Consider the following 23,819-nt stretch of genomic DNA (forward strand, 5'->3'; position numbering starts at 1 on the left):
GGATTTCATTGGATCTATTTTCACACTTAAAATTCAATTGTATGGATTATGTGTGTTATAACCAAACAGAACCACCAACTGATAAAGATGTGCTAGAAGACAGGTAGGTGAACATAAAATATATTCCTTTCTCAAGACCAGCTTGGAAAAAATACCACAGTACTGTCACATGTACACTCACTGCATTAGGAAAACATAAAGTTACCACTAAATTAGGCAAAATAAAATGTCTATATTGCCTTGCCCAGTTTAAGACCTTCTTTAGAAGTGTGATGTCCTTTAAAATGAAATGTTAAATATAAGGAAAATCATTTAAGTATCTACAAACTAGAAATTCCCAAAGTAAAATTACATCTTCAAGCATTGCAGGTAACGAACAGATTTCAGCACTTTTTGCCTGAGGTAGTCTGATATCCTTGGTGTTACTCCAGTCTCACTTCCACCTGCTCACACACCTGGATGCTTTTCTGACTACAGTGTGACGACACAATGCAATTGGACAAACACAATAAAAGGTCAATAATTTAAAAATTCATAGCCATTCATATTCCTAACACTGCTGGGTTTTTGAAACATACAGTTGATTGGGCTGTGCAATTCTCGTTGTACTTCAGCTGAGACAGCCCATTTAATTCCAAATTACTGATGACCATTTAAAATACATAAATATAAGGCTGTGTTTGTCTTATCTGGACAAATCCAAATTTTGTAAATTGAATCGGCCATTCCATATAGTATGAAATAAAACATGCAGTAATTGTCCTACTAAGTTACTGCCATTTAACTTTGCATTTTTCCAAGGCACAGTACACAAAACAACTCCTGCAATGGCAGATCAGTATACCACATGAAAATTTTAACCTTCTAATGACACAGTGGCACATGTTTTGTTCCTTCTGTGTGTCAAGTGACATAAGGCAGCACAAGAAGCAAAACAAGGACATTTAGATATCCCTAATTCTTCACCAGTCACAATGAATACTAGTCCCCAACACAAATGAGAGACACAATGTTGTAAAATATAACATAGGAATATAATTTTATTCTGTTAATCTGCATATATATTGGTACAGCTGCTCTGAGAAAGCTTCTGAAGAGAATTTTTCTATAACTCTCACTCTCCCAGCTGCTCCCATTGTGTCCTTTAAGAGAGGATCTCTCACAATTTTTTCCATGGCATCAGCGAATTCGGTTGGCAGAGGATCACACAAAAATCCTGTCACATTATGTGAGATTGATTCTAAAGGACCACCTGAATTAACTGCTATAACTGGACACCTCATATACATTGCCTCCAGTGGGACAATGCCAAAATGTTCATTGCTTGGTGTATAAAGCACACATACAGAGTTACTAAAAAGAGAGATTTTCTGTTCATCTGAGAATGATCTCAAAAAAGTTACATGGTCATTAACACCAAGTTTGGCTGCGAGTCTCCTCAGCTCCTCATAGTGCTCCACATTTTCCAGAACTCGCTTATCATAACCACCTGCCATAACCAGGTGAACTTCATCCCACTCATGAGAATCAAGTCTCTCTTGGAGTTCGTGCAAAGCTTCGAGAGCCAACGCTAGATTCTTTTTTCTCTCATACCTATTAATGGAAAGAAACAAGAACTTTTTCTTTTTCGGTATCAGGTCAGCTATGTCTGCAGGAACAATTTCTTCAAAGCTACTGATGTTGAGCGATGGGTAGAGGACATCTGGGTTGATATGAGACAGGGACTTAAATGTGTCTTTGAACACGCTGGCAGTGAACTTGCTGTTCACAACGATGCAGTCTGCCATGCCAGTGGTGTAATCTTCCAGCCAGTCGAGCGGCATCCTGTAGAGGCGCTTCAGGCAGGATTCTCTCTTGGTCAGAAGCTGATCAGGAAAGTGACAGTAAAACAAAACCTTCTTTCGAGTTCTGGCCAGTCTAAGTACAGGAATGCAGGCAGACACCTAGTGCAACCGGAGAGATGGGACAAGAGGAGAGGTCAATTATCTGTGTCAGTGCCACCAGTGTGCACATGTGATTTCAAAGCCATGCTCTGAGAGCCACTGCTACTCCCTCATCCAGGACCTCTCATGGCCCTATAATTTTCTCCCTGCTCCCCACACCAAGGTCCCTTCAAGCCCCAGGACTTCTCCAAGCATCCTTCTGCCACTACCAGGGGTGCTGGAAACAGAGTCCAACCGGCAATGGCATCCTCTCCCTCCAGCTGCCCCAGAATGTAAGAAGGAAATTGCAAAATGTGGAATATGTCAAGATTATCTAAAGTCAGGCTGTTCTTTGATGTAAGATCTTTGTATACTTTCAAGCCTAATCATCAAGAAGGAAGACCTAATCAGTGGAACTGGCAACAGCTAGCATCCCTTAGTCAACAAGATTCTGGAACTAACAAGCCTTAAGGATGTAGTAAATCAAGATGCTGATTTATGTCTATGTATACATTGCTAGCTTGGCAAAATACTGAAGGTCCATGTATCCTATAGCTAAACTATGTTCATTATAACACTAAAAAAACACACCTAGAGGTCAGAAAGACCCCTGCGCAGGTGAAGACCATCTCTCTGAGCAAGTATAGAAGTTAACTTGTATGGAATCACTGAATCAATTAGGTTGGAAAAGAGATAGCCAAACAATAACCCAACACCACTGTGTCAACTCAACATGGCATAAAGGACCACATCCAGTCTTTCCTTAAATATAAATATATTTCCTTAAATATATCCACAAACAGTGACTCCATCACCTCCTTAAGCACTCCATTCAATGTATCATCACCCTCTCTGAAGAAATTCTTCCTAATGCCCATGCTAAGTCTCCCCTGCTGCAGCTTAAGACTATGTTCTCTCCTATCCTGTCAGTAGCTGTCAGGGATTGGTCTCCAGCTAGAACATCCTTTCAGGAAGTTGCAGAGGGTGATAAGGTCTCCCTTGAGCTTTCTTTTCTTCCAGCTAAACATCCCAGCTCCCTCAGCCACTCCCCATAAGACCTGTGCTCCAGGTCCTCCCCCAGCTTCACTTCTTTTCTCTTGAAATTATTAACTTATCATAACATTATCAAGGGCTACACTTGGGAAGTTACTAACTCTGAATTTCTGTGTATAAAAGATGGCCCAGAAAGCCTGATTTGTGGAACACCATGGAGCAACAGGCTTGCTCTGAAATGAACAATCGATGTCTCCCTCTTGAGTGTGTCATTATTGGCGTGTTGCACGATGAATCTGATTTTGTGGGGATTTGATACTCCAGGGCTCTGGAGAATCTCTCTTATGAGAGACTGCAGAAATTGGGCCAATTTGGTCTACAGAAGAGAAGATCAGGAGGGAATCTTATTAATTTATATAAATATCTCAAAGGTGTCAAGAGGATGATGCCAGACTCTTTTTAATGATGCCCAGTGACAGGACGAGGAGAAGCGGCCATAAACTGAAACAAAAGAACTTCTACATCCCCATGAAGAAGAACTTTACACTGAGGGTGGCAGAGTACTAAAACAGGCTGCCTAGGGAGGTCGTGGAGTCTCCCGCTCTGGAGACATTCCAAACCCATCTGGATGCGAGTCTGCATCACCTGCTGCAGGTGACCCTGCTCTGACAGGGGCTTTGGAGCAGATGATCACCAGAGGCCCCTTCCGACCCTAGCAATTGTGTGTTTCCGTGGAGAGCAGCCCACCAGCATCCCGGCAGCGGCGTGCCCGTGCCCGTGGTCCCGCCGGTGCCCGCACCTGGTCGCACACGAAGGCGTCGAAGGTCTCCCCGCTGAGCAGCAGCACGTAGAGCGCCACGAAGGCCATGCGCAGGGCGGCGCACAGGGCGTGCCCGCGGCCGCACAGGCTGCGCGGCAGCCAGCCGCCCGCCCGCCGCACCGCCAGCCCGCGCGTCTCCGCGAAGCAGCGCCCGGGGTCGTAGTGCGCCGTCCAGATCTGCACCCGGCAGCCCCGCGCCCGCAGCGCCAGCGCCGCGTCCACCACCAGCCGCTCCGCGCCGCCCAGGCCCAGGTCCGGGTGCAGGAACAGCACGGACGGGCCCGCCGCTCCCGCCGCCGCCGCCGCCTCCTCCATGGCCGCTGCCGCGCGCTCGCATGCGCAGCCCGGCAGCGCGGCGGGACACGTCAGCCTTCCGTGCCTTCCTGCCGGGCCTTCCCGCCCGCCCCGCCCGCCGGGCGGCCCCGCTGCGCCCGACGCGCCGCTCCCCGCCGGCCCGCGCCGGCCCGAACGCTGCGCAGGGAGCGGCCGCGACCGAGGCGTTCCGGGGGGCAGCGGCCTCTCAGCGCGGTCACCGAGCGAGGGGTGCTGCGATAAGGGGCCGGCGCTGCTCAGGCACTATCCGGGGAAGCCTCACGGCCCGGGATGGGCGGAGCCTGAGGCGGGCAGGGACGTGGCCGGAGCGGCTGTAGCGGAGCGAGTGTGAGACCGCGCCGAGCCCGAGCCAGCGCCGCCGCCATGGTGAGTGAGGGGCTGCCCGGGGCGGCGGCGGCTCGGGCCCCTTCCCCGCCGGCAGTGCCCGCCGCCCCTCACCCCTCCCGCTTCCCTCCTCTCTCCGCAGCCCGGGCCCAACCCCAGCGCCACCAGCGTCGGCTCCTCCGGCCGCTCCCCCAGCAAGGCTGTGGCTCCCCGCGCCGCGGGATCCACCGTCCGGCAGAGGTGGGTGCCCGCCGCGCCCCCCCGGCGGGGCAGCTCTTGCCCCCGCTGTGCGCTCTGCTTTCCCGGCCGGTGCCCTCTGCTGACGTGGCAGCACCGGCTGGTGCCGGTCTAGGGAATGGTCTGCAGCACAAGTGCTGCGAGGAGTGGCTGAGGGACCTGGGGGTGTTTAGCCTGTAGAAAAGGAGGTGACCTTATCATTCTCTGCAATCACCTGAAAGGAGGGTGTAGCTAGGTAAGGGTATGTGTTTTCTCCCAGGCAGTAGGATAGGAGAGCACAAGTCTTAAGCTGTGCCAGGGGGTGTTTAGCTTGGACGTCAGGAGGAAGGGGCGATTAGACATTGGAATGGGCTGCCCAGGGATGTGGTGGAGTCACTGTCCCTGTAGGTATTTAAGGAAAGATTGGATATGGCACTCAGTGCCATGGTCTAGTTGACATGGTAGTGTTGGGTCATAAGTTGGACTGCATGATCTTAATGGTCTTTCCCAACCTAGCTGGTTCTGTGAACAGTGTTGTTCCTGCAGAGTCTCCTCGGCTGCCTGGTCCTAGAAGCTGGTGGAGCACTAATGTGTTATTTGGTCTTTGTTTCCTTCTGTCATCCCTTAAAGGAAAAATGCCAGCTGTGGGACAAGGAGTGCAGGCCGTGCCACGTCCACAGGGACTGGTGGGATGTGGCGGTTCTACACTGAGGACTCTCCAGGGCTCAAAGTGTAAGTTGGGTTAATGGCTGGTGGCAGGCTTGAGGGCTTTAGAGTTCCCCTGCTTACATAGTCTTGCAGTCTTCAAATTAATAATCATCTGTCAGTGTTCTGGTGTGCGTGGGAAAACTTGCTGAGTTGTGGTTGGGATGACGTATTTAATCTGCAACCTGGAGAAATAGTTTTTTAAAGTTACAGTGTTTTTAAAAAGGTAGGTACAAGTTGTATTTTGTAATTGCCAAAGCTTACCCTAAGTGTTCTTTGAAGGCTGTGAGCAGTCATTTTGAGTTTGAGAAGGATCACTTGTCTCAATGAATTTATGCATCTGTGTGCATGTTTTAATTCTCTTTTAAGTAAAAATTTTGGATTTTATCTTATAATAGCAATGTTATGATCCTTTGCACCCCTTGAAAATACAATATAACTGATATAGCATATGCTTGCATCAGGTTTTTTATTAAAAAGCTGCAGATAAATTACTTTAGCTGAACTTGCCTAGCAAATAGCGTGCCAATACCTTGTATATCTCTCTTTTCACAAGGTGACTGTTCCAAAATTATGGTTGAATACCTAGTAGTGTTCCATAAACTATAAAGAGAACCTAAGTTTTTACTCTTTTGACCAGTTTGAGTCCTTCAGATAACTTTCCAAACAAATTTTGCAGCCTAATACTTGGGTAACAAAGGTGGAAGGTGTATTTGAGCTGATGAGTGTGTGCTAAGTTATATCCAGAGTGGAATTTTGTGCTTTTTGTAGAATTACAGTTCATGAGCTCTTGTTCTTACTGGGTTGAAAAGTCTTGAGATGCTCAGGGCTGACCCTGTTGGTTGTTTTTTTTCCTCAAATCTATTAATACTTTCTTTTGAAGTTCTTCAAGAGGGCTGCTGCTAGCTGCACAAATAGAGCATTTGGTGAAGGGCTGATTATAGGGTTGCTCAGTGATAATTCCATGAGTAATCATTCCTTTGAAGTTGCCTTATGTATTTTCATTTTCATATGTACTTGAAACTTTAAAACCCAAAATGTATACAGCAAGCCACCAAGGTAGTGCTGTTCTGCCTTGCTTACTCCATTCTGAGTCCAGAAAGGAAACAAAGGAAAGACAAAAGAGCAGCAATAGTGTTCCAGAGCAAATCTATACAGACAGGCAGGGCAACTGTTTCCTCTGTTGTTTGGTCTGCTAAAGTTCAATTTTAACAATTAATTACACCAAACAGAAAAAAAACCAAAAGAGGATTATGATATTTTTAATAGACTTGTGATACAAGCTTTAACAATCTTGCTAAATTGTTTCTTTGTGAATCCTTTGTTTTCACTTTTGGTGCCACTTAGTTGTTCTCATCTTCAGTGAGAGCAGATCAGTAAACAGATTTTCCCATCTATTTATGTTGTGACACAGTGGTTCCCAGTTGTAGGGATTTGGAGCCCTGGGAGTGGTTTTTTTGGAAGCTACTTTGGGAAACTGTATGGTCAAGCTTTTAATTAAAGAATCAAATCTGTAAAAATGAGTTGGTTTACAAATCACCCCACACTAGATGTAACATTTTATGAGCTATGTTTTGGTAGCAGCTTTCTTGCTTACGGCTTTCTGGGTATTTTTCTTCAAATTTTCTTTTTTTTCTATAGCAACCAATTGTTATTATCCCTGTCCTGTTTAGTAGGCTTTAAAGTGAGAATGGATTATCTAGGGTTTGTGATTGCCTCAGTGAAGTGCTTCAGCTGAAGTTGTTCTTAGAAATGGTTGTGGTCACTATTGCATAAAGCAATGGGAAAGCTTAGCCTAGTAGTGGTGGTGGATGGGCTTTTTTGGTGTTTTTTTACATTGTTTAAAATGCAAGTTCTTAAAATTACTTTGAAAAAATATGTAAAACCACCTGAGAACAGGTAAATTCATGCTAGCTGCAATGAAGGGAATTCCACTCTAGATAAAAAAGTTTATATATTTTATATTGTGCAGAATTAGATTGATGCTTTGGGTATTTTGTATTTGTATTCAACATCCAAAATAATAAATATGTTGAATAGGCAAGTTGGTTCCCTTCAGGAAAGATCCTTTATTTGCATTACAAGATGCTTCAGGATGTGTGTACCTTTAAAAACATCTATTATCGAAAGGGAGTTGTGGGGGATTTGGCTGAGAGGCAATATGATATTTTTCCCTTTAAAGCTTGAAGATTACATGCTTTGAAAAGAAAGCTAAACCCAAACTTTTTTGTCTTTTTGGGTCTCTTGGTAGCTTGTGGTTCCTGTATCTTATCTTGGGCTTTCCTGCTTAAAGAGCTATAGGCAGCTTTCCTGTGGATAGAAAGTCAAATTGAGCTTGTTGTACAATGTGCAGCCTTATGAAAGACATTCTGAGAATGCAGAGTACCAAATCTTTAGAGGTGTCTGAAACCATTTATTTGTTTGTGATGGGCTGGGAAGATGCAGGTGTGTGGAAGAGAATTGCAGGGTTTCAACAGGTTTTCTTTAGGCCTGGAGGAAATCAAATATATGTGTCAGTATTGGAGAGCTGATTATTCTCTAGGGGTTCAATGTCATCTGCATGTTTAAAAAGCACTGAACACCAGTCAGTCCCCGTAGTTCTGTTCTGCTTAGTAGTGCTGCTTTGTTCCCATGGGCCTTTGGCAGAGCAGCTTACCTGTTCCTGTTCCTACCGCTGAAGGCTCAAATGAATTAAATAGTAATTCAGATACTGTGTAAGGACAATAAATTATTTATTTAAGGATTTATATTATGTAGGATATAAACTTACGAGTATATATATATAAACAAATGAAAATTATAAAATAAATATATGTATTTATTTATATAAAATACTGAGGTTTGAGAATTACATTCTGTTGAGTAGTAAAAGATACCCCTTGAAGGAGTTGCTTGTGTAGTTTATTTGTTAGTGGTTTATTTGCTAAATGCTTTATGTCTGTGTTCAGGATTCTCCATACCAAAATAAGTCTGAAAGATAATAAATGAGTTTTAAACTCAATGTAAGATTACAGTTGTGATAATTTAAAGTATGTGGATCATGATCTCATAGAAAAATATGACAGGAAACTCTCTGAATCCTTTTTCAGTTTCCTTTTTTTTTTTTTTTTTTTTTTTGTAGTTTGTATTCAGGTAGCATTACGTGCTTATAAACAGCATCCTGCTGGGTAACACAGGCTGGATAACAGATTTCCCAATAGCATGTTGAAAATCAGAAAGGAGATTGTATGAAGTGACTGGTATGAAGGAGTGTTGAGTGTGTATTTGTGTAATTGTTGCATCTCACAACAGCATGAAACAACTGATTGAAGCCATCAACGTGCACCCTTAGATTAACCTGGTTTTTAAATACATTACTATACAATTTCTAAACAATATATAAAAGTAAGAAGGAAAAAAAAATCATTTTAGGTAAAGACTTAATGATGTAGCTTTGCCACTTTGTGTATGTTTTTCAAGAAAGAAGTCCCTGTCTCTCACCCACTGCTGCCATTGTTTTCAAATGAAATAAAACCCCCAAAATAAAACAGCTAGTGAGAATTTTTTGCCAAAATTCTAGTAGCCGCTAGAGGACTCTGTTGGTTTTTGTATTGGACTGCATCTTTGCTCAGGTGGCTAGCTGAGTTGTAAACACAGATGATACTTTTCCAGAGTCTGTGGAAACAGTGATCCATAATAATGAATCATTAATGGCTTTTTTAACAAGTGGGGGTTTTGCTACTCTGTTGTGCTTTTTAATGTAACATTTAGGGTGTATAGAACTGTCTTTGAAAACAGTGGCAGCAGCAGCAGTTTTTGATAGAGATGGCTGTCTCATTTCTATGTGCCTTAAGATATTACTGTGGGAAGGGAAGAATAGTTTTCTTTTATAATTTTATATGAACTGATGAGCTCATTTGGCTGATAATGACTGGCATTTGGGTAAGACAGACTTCTTTTTTATGTTAATGCATTTTCTCTTTATTTTTAGTGGACCTGTTCCAGTTTTGGTCATGAGTCTTCTTTTTATTGCTTCTGTATTTATGCTGCACATCTGGGGTAAATACACTCGTTCCTAGACTCAGCTGCCAGCTTAAAGCATACATCTTGGACCAAAACTATGGTGGATCCTGGTTATTCTTGGAGACTGGGGAAGCTTCCTATCACCTGTTGAAGTCCTGTCAACTTTGGCTGTGATATCGAATTAATTTCTCAGTTCGCTACTTCGGCAGCTTTAAAGCCTGTCATGGGTCATTTTATATTTGTATCTGTACACTTAGAATACAGGTATTGCAATAAAAGTTCTATATGGAAATAGAAGCAGTCTTAACTGTATTTTTTCCTTTTCCAGTATACCACAGCTAACACATTTTAAAAGGTTTTCATAAATCATATTTCTGAGTAAATGCTGTTTGACAGTTTAAACCAGATTCTTCCAAACCATGCATTGCTATATAATTTTATGCTAGAAGATATTTTTTTGTGGATTAAAGAGACAAAATCAGGTTCACAAACACGAGAAGGTAACCTGTGTCCTTGTTGAAATAAAACCGAGGTACCAGTGCTGAGATGGTAATGTTCTTCTTTTAACTCCAGAAAAATAGCTGGATTTATTTATGTCCTAAATGCAAGTTAAACTTTACTCAGTGCTTTTTATACATAAGTTATATAAGTGTGTTTGTTTTTTTGAGCTGTACTTGAGGAGTAACATGAACTGGTACCTAACTGATTTTAAAAAGAGTAATTGCACGCCTGTCAAAGACATTTTTCATCCTTGTTCACATGGTGGGGTTCTTGGGGCTGTTCTGTGCAGGGCCAGGAGTTGGACTTCAGTGATCCTTGTAGGTTCCTTCCAACTTAGGATAGTCTGTGATTCGATGACTGCAGGTCCAGACTCTTTCAAGGAGAATTAAATGGAATGAGAGGACTGGAAAAGCAATGACTGCATTTCAAATAACAGGATGTGCAGACAGGCTGAGATACAGCTGAGTGTTGCTTCAGATAACCACTCCAGTTTACTTCTGGATGGTCAGTATTTTCCTTTTGAACAGTCACACAACTCTTCCTTCTCTTTTTAAGGTATCTACATATTTCTCAGTTCTAATATGGTCTTGAAGCTGGATCAAATTATTTTAGCCTGCTGTTCATGTTGAGTCCTGGTTGAATATCAGCTTGTCATGGGAAAACAATATCCTTAGTTATGCAGCCTTTGACAGATGTTCTAACTGCATGTTGTAGAAGCAGCCTCTCTTACCACCTTCCTTAAAACAGTTCTTAAGTTAGCATTACTTCTGAAAAGACCAAACTGTTCAGAACAAAAACAAGAATGAGGAATGTTGTCTCAGGGCTATAGAGGTAATTGTTTTAAGCTCTGTTAATGGCATAGTACCTAATGTAGATGTTGAGGGAAAAAGAGAAGATTTGGAGCAGAAACTGAAAATTACCTTAGAAAATTTAATAGTAGGAAGGTGTTTTCATAGGTTTGGAGGTTGAGAAACAGGGAATTTTGGAGACTCAAAGGCAGTGGTGTACTAGAACACTAAATTGGTGGAAACTGATAAAAATCATGTATCAAAGGGAAAAGGATCCATGAATTATTTACATCTATGCATATGGAAGGGAAGTTAAAACACAAGGGAAAATAAGTAGGGGGATAGCTCACCACTTCAAAAGGTGCAAATAAGGATCTCTCACTTAAATGCTTTGCTTAGCAAGAAAATAAATTTTGTACAGTCAGCGATTTCATTTTAAGGCAAGAAAATGTAAAGAGAAGACCAAATGCAGGTCAGTTGTTCTGCTGACCATGTGAACAGACTGTGCTGAGCTGATTTGTGGTGCCCAAAGGAAAAGGAATGGAATACTCTAAAATAGTGTAAGGGTAAGGAATAACAGCAATATCAAAGTAGGTAACCTCTTTTTTTACTACATTTTCTAATACACTTTTACTGTTTTCTAATACAGCAGGAAACAATTTTCTTTTAAACACTTCCATTCCCTAAAAGCGGTTTTCTCACATCAAACAATTCAATTTAAAGCCTTCCATATTTTTTCTCTTTTGGTGTCCTGCTGCTTCTAAAGACCAGGATTGATGATGATCTTGGAAAAGTGATGGGGAAAGGCTTATTGCTTACAGCCTTTTGATAATTTTTAATACATTTAAATACACTTTAATACACTTGGTTCAACCGAGTATAAAAATGTTGACTATTTTGACAGTGCTCTCCTTGCTTAAATATTTTGTTTTCTAGAATGGGCCTATATCACGGATTTTTGCATTACTTCCCACCCTTTCTTGGCTCTATATTTTGTGTCAGCTTACCTCTGGTGATACTTAAATTGGATTCAGCTAGCTGAAACATCTGTAGTTTTATTTTCCTTGTACTTCATTAAAACCCAGATTTCTCTATTTTATGTTTTCAAGTTGTGATTATTTAAATTATTAGCATGAATGTGTTGGATATTCTTGTTCATATTCTTAGTGTTTCATGTATGTGAATTGTAGTGGAGTCTTGCAGCTGAAGTTTATGAAACTTCAGCTCCAGAGAGATACAGATAAAGAAATGCAGGTTGCAAAGACTTATCAGAGTATTGACTAATAATGAATGTGAAATTCTGTTTTGCCTGGATGAATAAATTATAGCCATACTGATAAACAGTAACTAATCTGTGATACAGGAAACTATTCTTTCAGTAAGAGGTAGAAAAGAAGAAAGAGCAGTCTTTTGAAAAGTATCAGGTGACTAGGAATTAGTAAGGCACTGGATTTTTATGCCACCTACCTTATGGTATGTGATTGACATACAAGCTTGACTGAGCTGACTCTTGTAAATGCCTTTACTTAGCTGCTGCAGAAGGGTCTTAAGTCCTCAAAGATCTTTACTTTGCATCATTAACAATAAAGATTCAAGATATCTGGAAGAACTTGTATTTCCGTAGAAGAGGTGATAAAGTACTAGAACCTTTTATCCTTAACTTAAAGTATTTGCAACCTCAGACTCCATTATCCCTCAGCTGAAGAAGGGGTTTTATGAGGAGATAGTTCTTTTGCATATGAGTTAATCTGTGTCTTAAGGTTTTCCTTCCCCTCTACTCCCAGCAATAAATCTGAGTATGTGAGCAGGTTCAGTCTAATTTAACAGTGACTTAGAAGCTGAAAGAGTGTTCTTGAGGGTGGAATAGGTAACTTGATAGAAGAGGGAGATGGTCAAAGCTCCTGCTGTGCAAAAGCCTTGCACTTTTAACTTGTTACTAGGAAGAAAAGGGGGAGTCTTCTTCCTTTATGATAGGAAAACTTTAATCTTTGCTCTTGCACCTGTTTGCACACTGAAGTCAATCACCCACAAGCCATTGATCTGTAGGTATATGGACTTCATTAGTTCTGGAGTTTCAGATTTGCCTTTTACTCTTGCCATCTGTTTAGAAGCCAGCTCTGCTGCACAGCACACACACATATGCACACACGTGCTCTTTCCAGTGGTTTTTGGTTTGTTCTTTTTTATTCTGGAGAAAGATGACTTCAGAGTCCAGCTTGTTATATACTTCCTGCTTTGGTAATAGAGGTGTGTTGACAGCTTCATATTAGCTGTTTATATAAATGTGTTTCATAGAAGACTTTCCTAAACTTCATGTTGGTAATAATATACTAAGAATAGTAATGATTCTCAGCTTCAAATGTCTGAGGGAGGGCCTTTTGGCTAATTTTTTTATTTTTTATTGAGGGGACACTTGCACAGCATTTGTGATTTCTGCTATGATTTCAGAAGGAAAGGCAAGCTAAGCAAGGGCAGGTGTGAAGTTACTGAGTGTATCTCATCCATGACATGTATTGTTATCTTCTTCCTTCTGTGCTCTAGTTAACTCTTTTTCTGTGGAGACCTCCAAAAATACTGAAATGTGCCATGTAGGAGGATGATGCTCTGATGCAGAGATATGCCAGGCAGTAACAAAAAAAAATAACAGGACAGACCCATTTTACTTAAGTCAAAAATTCAAGTTCAGATATGTATCATCACAGATTTGATACCACTATCACACATATGACAGCAGGTTGCAAATAATTATCTTTGTTTCTTAATTTGAAGGATTTTTCACACAGCTGCCTTTCAGAGTAGTATCAGTGACTTTTTGACCAAACCAAAATGTATAAATTCTTTGAAGTTACACTATTATTTCATAAAATAGAACTAAGCAAAATTTCCATGTACTGCCTCCTCAAAAGAGCTGCTATCTTAAAAAGTGAAAAAAGTGAAATTCCAGCTAGTTTTTCTTCTTTTTTTATAGTTCATGCATTTATCACTGAGTAAATATACTGACCCAGTTTTCTTCTCAGATACTACAGAGTGATAGAAAATATGCTTACAAATGCTGCAGAGGTTAGACATTATCTGAGTGAAATGCTTCCAAAATCAGAAATAAACTTGTGGTTAGCAGGCTCTGGTTTCAGAGGGGCTGCATTCCCAATATCAATAATCAAACACTATTCTGTGAGACCTTCTGGTTTATTAGCTACTGTCTTGGTTGTTTTTCTGGTAAGGTAATACGAAAAGAACCTAAAGCAATGTTGCCTTAAATTCCCAAGATTGGCTGGTAAGTAATGTTACTCCTGACTTATATAAAAGGGCCGTGCTGTTGGAGTGTGGCATTTGTTGTAATCAGTGGAGAACATATGTGTTCCTCACCTCAAGAAGACATCTGTGAGGGAGAAAGCATAACTGCATGATACAACTGCACAGAAATTTGTAAAGGACCAAACTACTGTAAATCAGTGTGAATCTGAACTTTTGCACTGGGGGCACAAAACTCAGTTTTCCAAATGAGTGTGTGGTAAGGGAGTATTTTTTCGAGTGCTTTGCTTGGCATGCCCGTTGTGCATCTTGCTCCATCCAAGGTACAGGACTTAACATTTATCTGTACTGAACTTCAGAAGATTTTTTTGGCTCATTTTTCCACACTGCTAAGGTCCCTGAGATTTCAGGGCTCTTCTCCTCCAGCTACCACTTTATGAAATTTGGTGTCCTCATAAGCTTGCTGAAGATGCAGATATTGAGACCAATTGCCTTCCTGCCAGCACCATGACAGTGAGTTTGCATCACTGCAGGATTACTTAGCTTCTGTCCCTGTTTATGGCCATCCTCAAAAAACCTGATATGTCTGGGCTTGAATGTAATCCTGGCACTGAGATACTGGATTTCACATAAGGACAGGCTCTAGCCTCATGCATGGAGGATGCAAGTGAAAACTCAGACGTGCTTGAGAGTGCTTTCCCAAAATTCACTAGGCAATGTTCCCAGGCCTTCTGCTTATTCATTTCTCACTCACCACCTGTGCATTCAGATCTATCTGCTGGCTCATAAACTGATTTATATAAAGTTCTAACTTCTCAATAGCCTGCACCATTTCTGTTATGTGTAGATCTTGCATAGACTGTATTAGAAGATGCCTACAACATGTACTAGGTGGCCAGAGCAACACATAAAAGTTAATTTTGGGTATGATTCCAGTTGAAAAGTGTTTTTTTCTTAGTTTCTTCTTAGCATTCTCAGTGAATCCAGAAGAAGGAAGAAAACTTCCAAATTTTCCCACCCTGTATTGTTTCTCCCCTTGAACTGACTATTCTCTGTAAACAAAAGGAGCTGTAGGAATATAACTGTAATAATTCTAGGTGCTTTTTTCCCAATAAAAAAGGATCCTTAAGGTATTTTGCTAAAATGAGTTAAAGTCACTGTATACCTGTGTGATACCTGTGTGTCCAAATGCTCCATTTGGTGGATAGCTTCTCTTCTCCTTGTCTCCACACAGATTTTTAGGTAACTTAACCAGTGATCCTGTTTCCTATCCCTCTTGTCTGATCTTTGGCTTAAGAGCCTCTGGCAGGCTCATTTTTTTTGGGATGAGAGTCCTGGTTCTTTCTCCTGGAACACTTGTCTGTCTAGAGTCTCAAGGCTGGATGGTTTTCACCTTGTTTGCAAGTAGACAAGAGGTTAAAAGTGTTGAGGAAGAATTGTCTTCATATAATCCCAGGTAATTGCCTGTGCTGACCAGCCAGGTGCCGTGTAGTGGCTGAAGCATGGATATTTTCCAGGGAGTTTGGGTACAGATGTTTGAATGTTTACAACTGGCTTATCTTTGCCATATAGATGTCAAAGCTGAGTGGGAGAAAATAATACCAATGTCTCCAAGTTCACTTTCCCTGCTCTTATAGGCAACACAGCGTTAAAGCATTTTACAGATTGATCAAACTCCTTAATTTAAGATACATAACTCCCCATGTCTTGTCTGAGAAGGTACACTGGGATATGTACAGCACTTAGCTACTTCCCTGTATAAAAAGACACCTTTTGGCAGTGAAGTTGTAGGTGTCGTCATGCCAGATTTAGTAAAATCCATAGCTGATTCACAGGCACTGTAAATATGCCTGTACTTTAGGAAGATGGTGTTGGTGGAAGTCAGTCTGTGCCTTACCCCTACAATGCATGAGAGTCAGGTAATGAAAAGAGATTAACTTAAAAAGCCACCTAATCACCATATTTGTAGAAAAGTTCTGACAATTATATTTATGCTCCAGACCCTGTTCCTCCACCATCTACTGTAAAACAGTGACTTTCAGATAATGCTGAAGTTGGCAACAACAATACTGCTACTGATAATTCATGGATCAGATTACAGGGAACTTTGTCATAAAAACTGGCAGACATTCCAAACACAGCATCCTATCTTAATCTAAGTGTCTTTGTGAAGTACCCAACTGTGAAAAACCTGCAAAGGCAGATTAATGTGGGGGAGTGATGGCACCATGGGTTCTGGCATTCCAGTGTAAATCCATTGTGCTGTTGTAAACCAGCAAATGTGTGGAGTGAAAGCCATACTTTAGCATACAAAGTCTCATTTTTTCACTGTGCATTTAACACCATCAGGTCCCAGATTTGAAAGTGTAACTGCAATGCCTAATTAGCACACCCATGCTAAATATTTCCAGTACCTTCTGTGACAGAGCTTTCATGCAGTGCTTCCCATCCTACATTTCCCTTCTCACCCTCACTTGATGCTGTTGGGTAAAACCCCTATAGCACTAAGAACCACTGCTACTTACTACCTATTAGTAATAAATTATCATTTCATTATTCTCCCAGTTTTGTGCCTTCAAGTTTTGGCCAGACTAACCCCTCAAATTCTTTTCTGTTTTTAGCAATCATAACACTTGTGCTCACCTCCTGATAATCTCCTCATAAAGTAGCAGTTGCTACATGATTCATGGGTCAATGGTGAGGTGGTTGGAATTAGGTGTTCTTGGAGGTCCCTTCCAAACCCAGCCATTCTGCAACTTTGTGGTTCCATGTAGCTCAAATTTGGGTGTAGTTCACTGAAGAGCTGACTTGGCTTTGGTCTTGGTTGATCTTCCACAGGCACTTTCCTTCTGCTTGCTGAGAAAGGCAGTAGTTATAGGTCATGTTCTTTGTTGCTGTGTGTGAGATAAAGCTGTTTGCTTCAAAGCAGTGCCAGTGCTTTGCTCTTGCTTGCATTTCTGCACTGCATCAGTGTGACTCCCAGTTTCTTTCTGCATGTGCTCACCTTTTTTCCTTGCCAGAAAGCAATGCATGGATTTCTGCTGAGGGGATCTAGCATCATCTTGCCTTTTCCAGGATAAAACAAATTGATATAAAACATTGGGTCGTCCCACCTTATCACATCTGCTTCTAAAACGGATCTCATGCATTAGAGCGTGTATTCTTTTGTCACATTAATGAAGAAATAATAGAGTTTTTCTCAGGCTAGACTTGTTTGGTTGGGCTGAACCTTGCTTATATATATTTTTTGTGAGATGTATGCTGTCCTTGCATGGAAGCAGCGTAGAAATAAAATAATTTAATCTCTTTTGTATAGCAATTCAGTGACACAGGTCAGACTGGAATTCAGGATTTCTGGGGTCCTTAAGTTAAAGATATTATGTAATGCTGTGCTTGGCATAAAAGTATAAAGTCCATCTGAGTTAACCTGTGCATGAGCTGTGAGCATGAGGAAATACAGGAGGATAGTGGCACAATGTGTCAGATTACAGCAGATTGGCTGTATGCACCACTCACCCTGTGTGATCACCCTCAGTGATAAATTGGGGCTTAATAACATTCTTCCTAGAGCTATACAGAGGCCATGAAGAAGTTGAAGGCAGTCTTTTCATAACAGTTCATGGCAGGAGTACAAGAAACAATGGGGTTAAGTTGAAACAAGATCTCTTGGATATAAGGAGATAGCTTTTCACCATGAGGATGGTTGAGCCAAGGTTGCTTCTAGAAGCTGTGCATTTGTGCTTTCTCCATTGGATGTTTTCAAGATCTGATAGATAAAGCCCTGGGAAGCCTGGTTTGATCCCATGACTGACCGACCTTTGAGGTATAGGTAACAGAGAGTTGCACTCGATGAGCTTTCAAGGTCTCTTCCAAGCTGAATTATCCTATGACCATATGATTCTTGTGGAGCCTTTTTGACACCTAGATGAATGTCTGCATCCTCTGAAACTTGTTTCTGCTGCTCTGCTGCACAGCAGAAGGAGCTGAAGATAAAGCAGAACCTCAATAAAAGTTATGTCAGACTTTCAAAGGTCTTGAAGAGTTATAGAGAGAAAGAAAATTATTAGTTTTATCAGTTATATTATTCAGTCTTCGGAGCTTGATTTTTTGACAGATTGAATCAAGTAGAGTTCCATGATATTAGGTTAAAAACATAATATACATTGCAAATAAATAAGTCCCATAAATTAGTCTGCAAGAATCATCAAAACTGTACAAGCTACTCCATCTGCTGGGGAAATCAATAACAACTTCCAGTATTTAAGAGATGGAGACATTCTTCAATCACAAAGGCAGTGTTTTTCCAATCTGTTTTGTATCTGTAAGCAAGTGACTTACACTCACAGGGTAGACAAGAAATCTTAACTTGTTTGGGGAAATTATGATTTTTGAAAAATTCTGCAGGTATAATTACTATTTTTTTCTCCTGTTCTCTTTATTTTGAGATGAGTGACTCAAATCGATGAAGTTGAGAGGTTGCAAATGAAAGACAAAGCCCTGGAAAATTTGGCCTCCTCTTTTTTGTGCATTGTAGACTGAGAACATGAGAATATTTGCTAAGCTACCCAGAGCAGATCTCAGAAGTCAGTCTGTGTGGTCCAGGGTTGCATTCTGTCTGTTTGTGAAGGGCTTAGCTCAGTGGTCCATGATTAAAACTTTCTCAGCAACATTGTCTGTTGGAATTTTCTTCACCAAGATCTGTAATGACTCCTTGGAGGTAAATGAGAGTGATGGTGTTGAAGTTGCCTGAAAATAACAGAAGCATGTTAGCATGAAACTGCAATCTCATGTTTTTGGAAGGTACTAGGTGTAAAGGTCACATAGCCTATTCATGACCTATGAGACTCCATGTCTTTCTTGAAATAAGAGAACCTCACATGAAAAAGATCATGAAAGACTAAAGGCTAAGCTAAAAATGATGTGGATTTCATAGGTGTCCTTTTTCTTCTTTACATAATCAGTAACAACCACTTTTTTTCAAAGTAACATTGAATACATTGAAATGCATTACTTTGAGAGGTCAGAGACAGAAAGCTTCAGTCTAAATCTGCATTTATGTTTTATAATGCAAGCAGAGACTGAGGATTGTGTTTACTGTCCTGAAGACTCACATCTACTGTTTATTTCCATATTTTGAGCCAGAGAAAGATCAGTGAGCACCTATCAAGAGTACAATCACTTCATTCTAGTGAGAAGTAAGCTTTCATTTGGACCAAAGAGAGTGTTAAAGTGCTCTTCACAGCCATGAAGTCTTCAGTTTTGCTCTTCTTTTGCAATGAATAAAAATGTGTGTTTGTTTCCTGTATGATGGCAAATTTGTAATTCAGACATTTGTCATGGAGACTGACTGATGGGTAATGAAGTCTAGTCCCTTTAATCTAGTCTGAATTGAATATTTGATCTCAAAGAGAACATTTGCATCACAGTCCATGTCACTTCCCAAGGGTTCACTTGATTTGAAGACAGGAATTCTTGAGAGGTTTTTTTCAAGCTCAGAATTTTACTGGAGGCTTTTCTGTTATATACTTTCAGATCTGCATCATAAGGCCAGGGTTCAATGAACAGCTGTAGCCTTGTAGCCAAGTAGATAAGGTGTTTCCATTTATTCTAAGAGGCTTTTTCTCAAGTTAACAGTGGAGACTTCTGGACCTGTTGGGCTTTGTATGGACTTGTCTTGGGCTGCTTGTAAATTTATTTTAGCTTATTTACCTGTATTAGTGATTGTCTAATGACCATGTAACTATTACTTGGTTTTAGCTTTTGATCATTTTGTACAACTGTGTGGTATAACACCTGATCTTATGTATTTTTGTAACTGGAGGATATTAATAACAAACATTTATTCTCTGTAGAATGAACTGTGTGTGACTGATCCTGGAACAAAGCATCTTGTGAGTTACAGGCACAGGATGATATCAGAGGCCCCAGGGCTGTGAACAGCTCAGCAGAGGTCCCTTGCAAGCAATTGAAGAAAGGCAATCTTTAGAAATAGGTAAAACCAGTTAGGGATAACAAAAGAGCTAATACTAAGGGTCTGACATATGTACTACACACCATATGTAATGGTGCTACAGATGTGTAACAGAGTTAGAGAAAGTTAAGAAAGAGCAAGGTGCAGGGGGTGTTAGAAAACATGTAGAAAGGATTCCAAGCAGATTCCAAGCTGAGAAGTAAGAAACCATCAATGTCATACTGGCAAAAGATTTGAACACTAAGAGCTCACTGTTCCTCTCCCCCACTCTGAAGCTGTCTTTTTTAAGACCCTGAGTGCAGTGGAAAGGAAAGCACACCACCAAAAAAATGGGTTAGTATTTCCTGGGCATAGTGACCACAAAATGATCAAGTTTTCTATTCTGGGTGAAGTTAGGAGTGGTACCAGCAGAATGGCCACCTTGGACTTGTGGCAAGCAGACTTTGGCTTGTTCAGGAGATCCAAAGGCAGGTCCTGCTTGACCAACCTGATCTCCTGTGACAAAGAGTCACATTTAGTAGTTGAGGGAAGGACTCATCTATCTAGACTTTAGTAAAGCATTTGACACCATCTCCCATAGCATTCTCCTGCAGAAACTGGCTGCTTGTGGCCAGTATAAGTGTAGCCTTTGCTGGGTAAAGCTGCCTGGATGGCAGGGCCCAGAGAGTTGTGGTGAATGGAATTACATCCAGCTGGTGGCCAGTGACAAGTGATGTTCCCCAGGGCTCAGTACTGGGACCAGTCCTGCTTAATACCTGCATTAATAACCTGGATGAGGGGATTGAGTGCACCTCAGTAAATTCACAGACATTACCAGGTTAGGTGGGAGTGTTGATCTGCTGAAGGGCAGGAAGGATCTGCAGAGGGACCTGGACAGGCTGGATTGGTGGGCTGAAGATAACACCATGAGGTTCAGCAAAGAGAAAGCAACAGCCCCAGGCTGTGCTGCAGGCTGGGAGCAGAGTGGCTGGAAAGCTGCTCAACAGGAAGGGACTTGGAGGTACTGTTTGACAGCAACTGAGCATGATCCAGTGTGTGCCCAGGTGGCCAAGAAAGCCAATGGCATCCTGGCTTGGATCAGAAAGAGAATCCTGCTGTGGCGAGCAGAACAAAGAAAGGTATTATCCTGCTCTGCTCAGCACTGTTGAGGCTGCATCTCAAATCCTGTGTTAAATTTTAGACCCTTCCCTTCAAAAAGGACATTGAGGTGCTGCAGGTGTCCAGACAGGGGCAACAAAATTGGTGAAGGGTCTGAAAGTCTTATGAGGGTCAGCTGAGGGAGCTGTTGTTGTTTAGCCTGAAGAAGAGAAGGATCAGGGAGGACCTCATCACCCTCTATAGCTCCCTGGAAGGAGATTGTAATAAGGTGGGGATTATTCTGTTCTGTCACATTTCAAGTGCAAGATGAGAGGAAAGGGCCTTAAATTGTGCTAGGAGAGGTTCAGAATAGATATTAGACAAAAAACTTTCACTGGAGGTGTGGTTAGGCGCTGAAATAAATTGTCCAGGGAGGTGGTAGGATTGCCAGTAGGTAGGAGGTGTTCAAGAAGCATCTACATGCAGCTTTTGAATCTGGGGTTTTGGGGTGATACAGGTGGTGCTGGGTTGGTTGATGATTGGATGAGATGATCTTTAAGGTCTCTTCCAACCTGAATGATTCTGTGATGCTAAAATGTTTGTGTATATAGAATTTTAAGTAATCTAATTTGAACTGCGAAGCATTAGTGTCATTGTAACTGGGTAGGTAATTCTTTCATTAGGCTACTTGGACTTCAGCCAGACTCACAGTAGGGTCATGGCTTTGTATACATGGTGTGTTCCCTTTGCCCTTGACTTTTCAAGTGTATCAGACTGATGGGAATTCAAGCAGTCTACAATATAACCTAAATGCAATTATTTGGTAGCAAAACTTAGGGAACAGTCATGAAGTGTATCTCTGACTGATGTAGCAGAAGTATCTTGGGGTGGCCTGTCATGAAGGAGTACATGCCCACCTTCTGTTATGCTCAGCTGGAGCAAATGAATCTGTTTCCAGAGATTTTTTTTTATTCCGAAGACAGTAAAGGTGAAAGCTGTTCTCAAGGAAGGAGTGTGGTTATGTCATGAGTAGCCCTCATCCTAGAGAGGCAAGTTGCATGACTTTTTTGAGTCTTTAGGAAAACACAGCTTACACACTCCGCTGGATGATGCCACTGGATTTGGCTTTCATGGACTTGACCAAATACACTGAATATGTGATTTAATCTATGAGATATTATTTGGGGATGTTTCTAGCAGTCATCATCCTCTGATACCAGTATTTGCCATCTTTCAAGACAACCTTTAAGTACTGCTAGAGTCAATCTGGTTAGGTATTGTAAGGTCTCCTGCTGTTGATTCTTCTAAGGAAGAAGGAGGAAACCCCTTAGATTTAGAGCTTCTTTACTTTGTCTAGCACTGTGTACAGTGATTTAGATAGAATAGTGATCACATTTCAGAAATTGTACCAAGAGAACTTAGGTTGGGAGCAGGTCTGTGAAGGAGGTCTGTGATGGTATTTAAAGGAGAGCACCAAAGACAGAGGAAATTAAGCTGCTACTGTGTTGTTTTAAGAGATTGGAGAAAAGTCACACAGATATTAAGAGGAAATATTGTAAGCCATAGGCTGTTTCCTGTGAGGCCAAAATGCAATCCCTACAATTCAAACTGCTCTTCATATGTGTGAAGGACAGATTTAGACCCACGAGGGAAAGAAAAGCTGTGAAGAAGAGGAGGAGGGCTAACAGCTTACTTCTTGGCTGTTAACATTGAATAATTAAGCACTAACAGCCAAAAGGAAAGCTGTTGTTTTCCTAGTCCAAATACCCAGCCAGGAATAAAACATTAAGCAGCTATAGAAATGATGTCTTTCATTTTCTTTTCATAAAACAAATGACTAAGTTAAACAACATATACTTTGGATAGATGGAATATAGGTATATTTCATATAGCCAGAATTTTAATTTCTGGAATTTGTGCTTTGCATTTCATGGATAAGCTAAACATGATGTGCTGACTTTTTTCCCTTAAAATTCATTGGGCATCTGTGGAAATAAAGGCTAGTATCTAGAATAGTAAAGCTTTAAAGCATGACCACTTTATGGTAAAGAATACCCTAAAGTTCTTGTGTATACCAAATCTTCCTTGGTTTTTTTTGTCCAGCTGTGTTCAAAAATTCTGGTATTTACTAATCTTTCCCTGCTTCTGGAAAGCAAGTCTTTAGTCATGCTGTTACTGATGGAAGGTCTGAAGGTGTGGCATTAGGCTCTGGCCCCTGCCCCTTTTGTAGGCTTTTTACAAAGGCTGATCTTTCTGGAAGTTCTCAGCCTGCAGCTTAAGCTTACCAGAGAGGAGAATAAAACAAGTTTTTACCAGTAGATTTTACCGGGTCTTAAGTGAGGATTGTAAAAATGTGAGTGAAACAGAGACACCACATTCATGATTTAAGAGTACAACCCATACCCATTCACACGTTTTATACTGTAAGAAAACTCAGTGGGGAAAAAAAAGCCTAAGAAAAAAAGACATATGAAATGAAGGAGATATGGCATTCAGCATGTCTGACAGAAGAAATAGCCCCCAGAGCCAGAAAATTGTCATCAGGTAGCAGTGATATCAGTCTAGAGCTCCTTCCAGCTTTGGATCACAGGGCCCATCAGCAGAGCTCCCTGTATACAGCACCCCTTCACAGTCACTCGTCAATCAAACAACTCTGAAAATAAAGACCACATGTCATCAGATTCGTGGAATTCTTCTCTTCCTGTTTATGCAAGAACTGCCAGATCACTTATGTTGCTGCACCAGCTTTCTGTCCTCAGAGAGGTGGGTGATTTTCTTTTCCTAATGTCAGTGTAGAGAAGTCCTTTCATTTCTGGTGTGAAAATGAAATATTGCTGTAAGACAATTTCATGCTGCACGGGACATTGAGGACCTTTGCAGGAGTGCAAAGGCAGTAGCTTTGAAATGCTGTTTAT

General features: G+C 41.2%; 2 protein-coding genes across 2 annotated transcripts; one reads left to right on the forward strand and one right to left on the reverse strand.

Annotated features, from left to right (window-relative positions):
* Positions 1–1,012: 1,012 nt before the first annotated feature.
* On the reverse strand, positions 1,013–4,050 carry ALG2 (ALG2 alpha-1,3/1,6-mannosyltransferase). Its single transcript, XM_056484355.1, has 2 exons — positions 3,715–4,050; positions 1,013–1,943 (listed from the first exon to the last, which is right to left on the reverse strand). Exons 1-2 carry the CDS (start codon positions 4,048–4,050, stop codon positions 1,041–1,043), a joined length of 1,239 nt encoding a protein of 412 aa, XP_056340330.1. The 3' UTR covers positions 1,013–1,040.
* A 293-nt stretch (positions 4,051–4,343) lies between these two features.
* On the forward strand, positions 4,344–9,612 carry SEC61B (SEC61 translocon subunit beta). Its single transcript, XM_056484356.1, has 4 exons — positions 4,344–4,434; positions 4,535–4,632; positions 5,239–5,340; positions 9,284–9,612. The coding sequence occupies exons 1-4, from the start codon at positions 4,432–4,434 to the stop codon at positions 9,369–9,371; spliced, it is 291 nt and encodes a 96-aa protein (XP_056340331.1). The 5' UTR covers positions 4,344–4,431; the 3' UTR covers positions 9,372–9,612.
* The last annotated feature ends 14,207 nt before the right edge of the window (positions 9,613–23,819 follow it).

Source organism: Oenanthe melanoleuca, chromosome 2, assembly GCF_029582105.1.
Source record: "Oenanthe melanoleuca isolate GR-GAL-2019-014 chromosome 2, OMel1.0, whole genome shotgun sequence".
NCBI classification, from domain to species: domain Eukaryota; kingdom Metazoa; phylum Chordata; class Aves; order Passeriformes; family Muscicapidae; genus Oenanthe; species Oenanthe melanoleuca.

What these genes read in the sequence shown, in the direction of transcription:
- ALG2 (XM_056484355.1), bottom strand. Translation starts at nt 4,050, where the DNA reads ATGGAGGAGGCGGCGGCGGCGGCGGGAGCGGCGGGCCCGTCCGTGCTG. An exon ending in ACGCCTTCGTGTGCGACCAG is followed by an intron (nt 1,944 to 3,714) that starts GTGCGGGCACCG and finishes CGGTTGCACTAG; the next exon opens with GTGTCTGCCTGCATTCCTGT.
- SEC61B (XM_056484356.1), top strand. An exon ending in GGATCCACCGTCCGGCAGAG is followed by an intron (nt 4,633 to 5,238) that starts GTGGGTGCCCGC and finishes CATCCCTTAAAG; the next exon opens with GAAAAATGCCAGCTGTGGGA. An exon ending in GACTCTCCAGGGCTCAAAGT is followed by an intron (nt 5,341 to 9,283) that starts GTAAGTTGGGTT and finishes CTTTATTTTTAG; the next exon opens with TGGACCTGTTCCAGTTTTGG.